The sequence below is a fragment of the Anguilla anguilla genome, chromosome 14 (assembly GCF_013347855.1).
Source record: "Anguilla anguilla isolate fAngAng1 chromosome 14, fAngAng1.pri, whole genome shotgun sequence".
Lineage (NCBI taxonomy): Eukaryota > Metazoa > Chordata > Actinopteri > Anguilliformes > Anguillidae > Anguilla > Anguilla anguilla.
Genome location: NC_049214.1, coordinates 24,366,001 through 24,375,774, shown reverse-complemented (window position 1 = coordinate 24,375,774; position 9,774 = coordinate 24,366,001). Strand labels below are relative to the sequence as shown.

The window sequence follows — 9,774 nt, the reverse complement described above, 5'->3', positions numbered from 1 at the left end:
AAGTACGCCGCTCACACACAAGTGAATTGAAGAGCGAGCCTGTTGCGTTAGCTCCGCCTACCCTCTCTGGCGGACCAACCACTGATGTGTGATGGAAAATACGTCACTAACCATGCGTCGCTTGTGATTTTTTCCCGGGAATGTCGCCACAGACACCCAGGTCTTTAATCATAAATAATAATAATAATAATAATAATAATAATAATAATAATAATAATAATATAAATTAATATAATAATATGCTTAATCACCATTGTTTTATCTAATTTGGCGATAGATAGTGACTTAACAGATATTTATTTTAATGAAAATATTCGAGATTATTACTTCAATTTGCTTGGGTTGGTTCAACTTAATTTACTGGGGTTGGATCGACTGAATTTACTGGAGTTGGTTCAACTTAATTTACTAAGCTTGTCCAAAAATGAAAAATTGCAAAAACTCTAAATATGCCATTTCCTCATTCAGATGGATGAGAAATCATATTTATTCAGCAACCACACTGCAATAAATCATGGAAAATGTGTCAAGACATTTATAATGAAACATCTATTTCAGTGGAAAATCAGCAAAAATAAATGAGATTATAGTCTTTTGTCTAAAACGCATATAAATTGCACACAATCTAAATTTGATTTTACCATTCAGATGGACAGTAATTCGGGTTTATTGAACAACCATAATGAAATAAATAAATGAACAGTCCTTTGATGACATTTATTATAGAAATCTCGGTGAAAAAAAGCAAAGTTCATATGACTGTTTTATGCCATTACCTGCAGTAGATTGTCCAAATCAAGCCTGCTGGCTTTCCTTCATACAAAGAAATATGCTCACATGGCAAAAAACTGTTATTCAGGATTACATATTACATTCTCCCAAATAAATTCATACAAAAACACTTTGAGTTAATCTCTTAGAAGTATATACACACATTCTCTTTGTCCTATCATTGATACGCACTAAAAATCCACCATCTATACATAATATTATTATCGGTTCATTTTAACAGTGAACATGACCACTCCTACTGTGCCCCCTGGTGGTATTTCAGCAAACTTTTAGACTGCATACCACATTTAAATTTGGGAAAAAAAGATTTTTTATATTAATACATACATTCATTCACATTATCATCAATGCAAAATCGCAGATCTGAATGTCTAAATTTGATCCAAGGCTTTATAAAGAATAACTGAGTGACCAACGCTACTATCCATGCAACAGTAGCAAATATACACAATAAATAATATTCTGGGAGTAACACCTCTGCACTGTAACATTAGAAACAAATTATGTCCTCTGGTGACCTTATGTACCATTATTAATGAAACAACAAACTTGAGTCTTAATTACATAATTGCAGTCATTGTCATTAATTCTAGCCAAATTCCTTTCTTGATCCAGATGTCAGATTTCTTGTGCTTTGTCTATAAATCAGCTGGTATGCCAAGCGGATAAGTGGACACATCACATGCTGCTGACTTGTTACTTCAAAAATAGTATTTTAGTAACTGCACTGACATATGATGTCTACGCACACAGTGCCCAGATTGTGCAAAAAGAACAAAATTTCCATTCATACAAAGAAGCACTGATTTCTTATTGTTTCATTTTTGAATATCAGGCAAAAGACATATAGACAAACACGAATCACTGTGTCTCAGGCCAAACACCACGCTTGTGTTCATATGTATCTTGCACAACACAGGGTTCTTCGCCAGGTAACGCAAACATCACTCTTACTACTACCTCTTCCTCATCACACATGCTTGCCACAGAATGGACATGTGATGTGCTGATAATGACATCACAGTTGTGCATTTTGCATCTATTTACTTCCCAGTACAGATGCTGGAATGTCTCTTCCACCCCACATGTACTTGATATCTGTGATAGGCTACAAAAGGGATAACTTCATCTCTGATTGGCTCAGAGATATATCTTGATCTTTGATTGGCCTGGGTTGCTAATGAGTCCTTTGTAACAATATGTGGAATCTGGACAGTAAACTGTTGCCTGTTTCTCTGGTTAGGTCTGAAAATAAACCATGTCTAAAGTCATTGGCTTAGTGTTCCAGGCCCCTACATTTTCCAGGGCTGTGGGTCTCCAGGACCAGGAATAAAGCAAAACACTTTGGAGTTTTTTGGTTCACAGTAAAACAGAGCTGCAGTTAACTGGAGCTCTGAATGGGTGGGGCATTCAGCAAAGGAGCTGTTGCGCCCGGGGTCTGTAGGGGCTCTATCTGGGGGCCCATGTAGTGCCCTCAGGTCTGTAGGGACTGTGTCCGGGGGACCCTGTAGGCATTATTTGGGGGGGGGGGGTGCTGGAGAAACTATGAAGGTCTGAAGCCTGAGTGTGCTGTGTGGTGAGGGTGGGGGGCCCTGGAGCTCAGTGCAGCAGTGTGGTGGGGGGCCCTGGAGCTCAGTGGAGCAGTGTGGTGGGGGGCTCTGGAGCTCAGTGCAGCAGTGTGGTGGGGGCCCTGGAGCTCAGTGGAGCAGTGTGGTGGGGGCCCTGGAGCTCAGTGGAGCAGTGTGGTGGGGGCCCTGGAGCTCAGTGCAGCAGTGCGGTGGGGGGCCCTGGAGCTCAGTGCAGCAGTGTGGTGGGGGGCCCTGGAGCTCAGTTCAGCAGTGTGGTGGGGGCCCATGGCCCAGTGGAGCAGCACGGTGGGGGGCCCTGGAGCTCAGTGCAGCAGTGTGGTGGGGGGCCCTGGAGCTCAGTGGAGCAGCACGGTGGGGGGCCCTGGAGCTCAGTGCAGCAGTGTGGTGGGGGGCCCTGGAGCTCAGTGGAGCAGTGTGGTGGGGGCCCTGGAGCTCAGTGCAGCAGTGTGGTGGGGGGCCCTGGAGCTCAGTGGAGCAGTGTGATGCTGTGGTCCGCCACGGCGCAGGCCGGCAGGAGCGGGGCGGTGAATTTGTGGTAGACGGTGTGGAAGACGGCGCGCGACTCCGGGTCGTAGAACAGCAGGGTCTGGCCCGGCCAGTCCAGCAGCACCCCGACCGTCTCGGGCTTGGTGAGCATGCGCAGCGGGAGGTGCTGCCCGGTGTGGCAGAAGGAGAACTCGTCGTCGTAGAAGGACAGCACCCAGGAGTGGGCGTTGTAGCCCAGCCGCGACTCGTTGCCCGAGCCCTTGCGCAACATGCTGGCGTAGCAGACCCCCACCTTGAAGGCGAAGCTCTGCCTCACCTCCAGCACCCAGCAGTGGGTCCCGGAGAGGGCGGTCGAGCACAGGGCGTTGGGCCAGGCGTCGAAGCGCGCCGGGTCGTACTGGGGCGACCGGCGAGCCCGCTTGGGCAGGAAGGTCAGGGTGCGCTGGTCCTCAGAGAGGGAGAGCAGGGGGCTGATGGTGCGCTCGTCAAATTTCAGGCCCTCCAGGGTGAGACCTGGGGAGAGAAAGAGAGAGACACTACAACCACAATTGCCTGGCCCAGAAATGCACGCAACACTCTAAGTGTGGTCTGACAAAGGTTATATAAATATAACGAGAAACTTCCTTTGAATTACACCTACAGCACAATGCTTGGATCCTGATCCTCTGAACAGCTAATAATCTAGAGTCAACCATACCCAACAGCAGTACTGACTTGAGGGACCTGATAGCAGTACTGACCTGAGGAACCCTACAGCAGTAATGACCTGAGGGACCTGACAGTGGTACTGACCTGAGGGACCATACAGCAGTACTGACCTGAGTGACTCAACACCAGTACTGACCTGAGGGTCCTGACAGTGGTACTGACCTGAGGGACCTGACAGTGGTACTGACCTGAGGGACCTGACAGTGGTACTGACCTGAGGGACCTGACAGTATGGTGCTGGCCCAGAGGGCCTGTAGCAGGCGGCTGTTGCTGCAGCCTGGGTCCAAATTCAGCTGTTCCGTGTCCCGGGGCTCGCCTACTCCTTCTGCCTCTTCCACCCTGAGACACACCCACAAGGCATTACATCACTTTACATCACATTCATTCACATCACATCACATTCAGTTAGCAGACAATTAGTGAATTATAAGAGAGCAAAAGTGCATTCACTAATGAGCAATAGTTCCAGACTTGCCTACATTCTCAGACCAGGAAGTAAAGAAGCAACATCACAAAAGCACAGTTAACTATGCTACCCACAATCCATTATTATGGATGCAAACAGATTACATCCAGATCAAGCTCTAAAAACATAACACCATAAAAGCTCTAGAGAGAGGCATCATGGGTGATTAATATTTGGGGTACTAAGTTTCTTTACCAGGGACTGATGAGCAAACCAAAAACTACTAGATACACATGAAACTGGCCAGGATTCATGACATTCACATCCGCACATATGTGGCCATAGTGAATTTTTAATCAAAACTTTGGAATGTTCAGCTGTGCACAACACGACCACATGGGTCCACAAAAAATAACACTACCACATGGGTCCCTGTGGAAGAACACAACCATATGGGTCCACAAAATATAGAACACAACCACACAGGTCTTAATGTAAGAACAGGACCACACAGGTCTTAATGTAAGAACACAACCACACAGGTCTTAATGTAAGAACACAACCACACAGGTCTTAATGTAAGAACAGGACCATGTGTGCAGCCGAGCTGATTGGCTGCAGAAATCCCAGCCCCAGGCACACCGACCCCACTCTGCACTGTGGAGAACTTTGCTTTAGTGAAATGCAGCACTTGGGAAGGTTTTTAAGCTCAATTTATTATATAAAATTATTACATTATATCCACACAAGAATTTTATAATCCCATCCAATAATTTGTGACAAGATGTGCAGGCACTTCTAAGGAAGCTAAAGTCTCTTTCCTTTTGTTGCCTCTTAGTATAAATATTTGAATGTATTTACAAGGGGGGGGGGGGGGGTGGACCTCATGCACTGAATTTCAGCACTAACCTTTCTGCTATTTTCTGACCGGAGACCTGTAGGGTGGAAGAGAAGAATCAAAGGAAAAACTATCATCATCATCATCATCATCAGCATCATCATCATCATCATCAGCATCGTCATCATCATCATCGTGACTGCTGTGCCATTCCTCTCTCTATCCAATACTCAGTGTTGTAACAGAAATGTTCAGTGAATTAAGATGTAAGTCAAAAACAGCACATCACAAAACAAGTAATGATAATAACTATAGTTATTAATACTCTTATAACCACTACTACTACTACTAATAATAATAATAATAATACATTATAACTACAATTTTATCTCTCCATTCTCTATTTGCTCCTCCTATGACCATGCCTCTGTCCATTTCCCTTCACTCCTCTTCACCCTACTCCAGCCCCCCCCCCCCCCCCCCCCCCCATGTGAGGCTGGTGTGTATCTGAGTGTGTAAGTGTGTGTGTAAGTGTGTGAGAGTGTGCACCAGGCTGGTGTGTATCTGACTGTGTAAGTGTGTGAGTGTGTGCACCAGGCTGGTGTGTATCTGAGTGTGTAAGTGTGTGAGTGTGTGTACCAGGCTGGTGTGTATCTGTGTGTGTAAGTGTGTGAGTGTGTGTGTGTACCAGGCTGGTGTGTATCTGAGTGTGTGAGTGTGTGTGAGTGTGTGCACCAGGCTGGTGTGTATCTGAGTGTGTGAGTGTGTGTGTGTGCACCAGGCTGGTGTGTATCTGAGTGTGTGAGTGTGTGTGAGTGTGTGCACCAGGCTGGTGTGTATCTGAGTGTGTAAGTGTGTGTGTGTGTACCAGGCTGGTGTGTATCTGAGTGTGTAAGTGTGTGAGTGTGTGCACCAGGCTGGTGTGTATCTGAGTGTGTGAGTGTGTGTACCAGGCTGGTGTGTATCTGAGTGTCTGAGCGGTCCTCACTGCGAGCTGGGAGTCGTCCATGTGAGTGAGCGTGTGCACCAGGTCGGCGCGCACGTCTGTGAGCGAGGCCAGCGCCTCGGTCCAGTGGGCCCTCTGTGTCAGCAGGCCCTGCTGAATGCGGTCCTGTTCCCGCTGCACCTCCTCCAGGAGTCTCTGCTCCTCCTCCTCCAGGGCCTCCCTCACCAGGCTGATCTGTCCCATCAGTCGCTCCCGCACCCGGCTGGACTCTCCCTGCCCGAAGGAGAGGGGGGGGGGGGGAGGATGGGGAACAGAGGGAAGGAGAGACTCATGTTTTCCATAGTCTGATAAGTGTTAGAGACAACTGTGTGTGTATATAAATATAGACATGTCCCTGTGTATGCTGTAAATGTGAATGACTGCATGCATGTGCTATATCTCTATAACTTTCTGCGCAAATTTGTGTGTGCACAAGCATGTGTGAGTGTGTGTATGGGTCTGTGTGTGTGTGTGTGTGTGCATGTGTGTGTGTGAGTGTGTATGTGTGTGTGTCCGGTATCATGCTTACGTGCAGGGCACGCTCCTTGGCTATGAGGGTCTTGTTGACAAAGCTCTCGATCCGCAAAGCCTGCAGCTGAATCTTTTCACACACGTCCACCAACTGGTTCTGTCCGGAACACACAAAACACACACATATATAACACACATATGTACACACACACACACACACACATAGATTGATCCATCCACCATTACTGCTCCTTCTACATATGCTGGGACACTGCAAAAAAAACCCAACCCACTAGGGAAGGCACAATTCACCCCATCTACAGATACCACCTCTTCCCCCTTCCCACAGATACCCCTTCCCGCTCACAGATACCCCCTCCCCCCCTGCCCACAGCGTGGTCATTCACACCCCCCAGTGTGCTGTACTCCCAGCCACAGTCAGGCCCACAGGATCCACCATAGTCTCCTCTCAGCTGGCTCGGCCCAGAGGTGCCACTCCAGAGCCAGATGCTCAGTTCTCACCACGGAGGCAGAGGCACTGGAGGGAGCGTGAAGCTGTTAAAGTCCTTCACTGCCCGCCGAAGGGTCCATAACAGTCCCGGGCCCACTGAGACTACAGACACACAGGCCGAGCACAAGGGCCACACAACGCATGGAGAAATCCAGGCGTGCGATGGGATCGCCGCTGACCACCGTATGGCCGACCTCACCCTGCAGGGCACAGGTGTAAGCGCTCTTTGGGCCTCAAGAGCAGTGCTCCTCATTCCTGGTCCTGGCGGGTCCGCAAGGTCTGCTATTTTTTGTTTTTTAAACAAGCAACCGATTCAGACACAAGAAACCAGTTGAGGTTAGCTAACTGTGTAATTTAATCGATCACGCAAGAGCCAGGAAAACAACAAAAACCAGCACATCCTGTGGGTTGCCAGGACCAGGAATGAAGATTGCTGCTCTTACTATTCTGGTTTAGTGTGCCCTATCTATCTGTGGCATCTATCTGAAAAGGGTGTAGCAGTACGACATTGCTCCAACTCACAAACAACTTTAGGTGTTAAACCAGACACGTAAATGCTTGTTTTTTAAAAAAATTTCTTGTCATTGTTAATTTCAAATTCTTGTTTTAGTTATTTATCTTGTTTTATTTTGTGATGCTGTATAGATTTTTGGTCTCAACATACTCAAGGTTCAAAGTTACACATGTTTATTTGCCATAGCATAACAGATAGAACTCATGCAAACTCTATAGATGGTCTTGGTTTGGTACAGGTTAAAAAAGTAATCAAATATAAAGAAGGTTTGCCGACTGTTTTACGTCTTGCTTTCTAAATGTAAAAAGCAATACACAAAAGCAACTTTGCATTGCCAATTAGGTAGAGAGAAAGAGGTAAGGTAGAGAGAGAGAGAGAGAGAGAGAGGGAGGGATAGGGAGAGAGAGAGAGCGAGAAAACAGATGGGGGGGAGCTATCTGCCCTGGGGGCCTGTTTTCATTCAGCACCTGACGGGATCAATATCCCTCCCGGTTTAATTTCCCATTCTTCCAGCCTGAACTTCCAGTCTGACTGCATTGGGCTCTGGCTGCAGCAGACATGTGCGTCGTTCCCACAGCCTGGAAGCTCCTTACACCCGACACACGGGAAGACTGACATGCTGAGACTGACTGAGAGACAACTGACTCAGCGTTAGAGCAGTTTGCCTTAAGCAAGACAAACAAACCTTTGGAGAATTACTTGTTGTAGAGCAGGTTGTTCTACAACAAGTAATCCTCCAAAGGTTTGTTTAGATATGCATAGCACCCATAAACGTCACCTAGATACAAACAGACACACTGGAAAGGTAGTGAACCAAAAGAGCATAAAGATAACGTGTGAATACAAATGCCCAAAAATAATTCTAATTAACTGGTAGTAGTGTAGTATGATGGTTGGGAAACTGGGCTTCGACCTTCAAGGTTGTATAAGTTTGATTCTCAGGTGGGAAACCGCCATTAGGCTATACACTTGAACAAAGCACTTAACCTGCATTGCTACAGTAAGAATCCAGCTGTATTAATTGATTGAAAGGAAGTGAAATGCTTAAAATTAAATAGCATAGTTATAGCATTTATAAAACAGTCATATAAGTAGTGCCAGCAGGGGCAACATAAATTGTATGTTACATAAAGGTGCGGTAAAAATATATTTAGTTAAAATATTATTGTTTTATTATATCATGCACACTCACCCGGACATCAGTAGCTCTTCGGGCGACAGGGGTGACCCTGTGGCCGTGACAGGACCCCACTATTGCGCAGTGCGAACAGACGAGTTTCCCGTCTAATTTACAGAACCAGTCGAGCTCTGATTTATGGACCGCGCACATGGCCGTTCCCTCTGAACTGCTGCTCGTCGCGGCCACCCCACAGTCCAGGGGACTCGCCGTGAACCCGGAGTCCGCCTCCGGGTTGGTGCCGGAGTTAGGCGCACCATTCGCCAAAAGTGCATCTTTGCCCTCGGCAGAGAGAATTCCTGTCCTGGAACCACCATTTGCCAGGTGGCTACCCGAACTGTCGCGACGGGTCTCCAACCCCGGCTCTGAATCGTCGTCCTCCAAGGACACGGCTAACAGCTCGCAGCTCCCAGGCTCACTGCTCATTGCTCCGCCAACGACTTATAAATATATCCGATTAGGCTGGGCAGCCTCGACAAATAAAATAAAACAATAAAGTTAAGGACCTTCTTTAAGTTTCAGCGAACTGACGCAGGTAATTTACAAGTGACAGGTTGTGTACCTGCGACAGGTGAAGAAAGGTACGAATGCGGAAGTAGCGGGCATAATAAAGGTCAGAGCTGTAAAGCAAGTTTAACGGCTGCGACAAAAAGAATGGATTTGGGAAAGAGGGAAATAATAGTAATGTCTATATGCTACTGCGTTTGAGGGAGGCAAAATTTCTACAGAGAATTGTCCTTACACGTAAGATAGTCTCAGAATTTCGGAAGTGAAAATCCGATGACAGTTTGCAAACGCGCTTCAAAGAAATGAGTGGCAACGAATGACTCATTAATGCTTAACTTTTCCTTGGTTTCTTTTCTACGTCATCTGCCTTTTTTTGTGTCACACGGTGATTCCACTGAATGGCGCTCTGGTTTTAACATTTCTATCACTTTGGTCGGCCATATATTTCCCCCATTAAATTATAATTTAAAAAAGCTAATAAATCAGATAGAATTCCAAAACGAACACCATGCACAGCCATTATTCTTAACCTATTTCTTAATGGTCTACCAACGTAGGAGATTAGTCAGTCACCGGAAAAAAGTAAAGTAATAAGATAATAAAAAAGAAAGTTAAAAATTGTAATTCATGGATGAATATTGCCATTATAAATATATCTCAGACAGCCCATGGTTCCATAAATAACCATGATCATCGTGAAAACTGAAAATAATCATAAGAATTAGAGAAAGAAAACAATCCTTTATATGTAGGCCTATTGCTAAATTTGAAGGCCAGACATGCCACCCTA

At 46.2% G+C, this 9,774-nt stretch overlaps 1 protein-coding gene across 2 annotated transcripts; it reads right to left on the bottom strand.

The window, feature by feature from the left end:
• Positions 1-450: 450 nt before the first annotated feature.
• On the bottom strand, positions 451-9,417 carry bspry (B-box and SPRY domain containing). 2 transcript variants are annotated; one of them, XM_035390046.1, is made up of 7 exons: positions 8,493-9,417; positions 6,334-6,432; positions 5,808-6,038; positions 4,891-4,916; positions 3,790-3,914; positions 2,841-3,380; positions 451-2,775 (listed from the first exon to the last, which is right to left on the bottom strand). In XM_035390046.1, the coding sequence occupies exons 1-6, from the start codon at positions 8,901-8,903 to the stop codon at positions 2,848-2,850; spliced, it is 1,425 nt and encodes a 474-aa protein (XP_035245937.1). In that variant the 5' UTR covers positions 8,904-9,417; the 3' UTR covers positions 451-2,775; positions 2,841-2,847. The 2 variants fall into 2 exon arrangements, with proteins under 2 accessions (XP_035245937.1, XP_035245936.1); XM_035390045.1 differs by having other exon boundaries at positions 451-3,380; positions 8,493-9,415.
• Between the last annotated feature and the right edge of the window lie 357 nt (positions 9,418-9,774).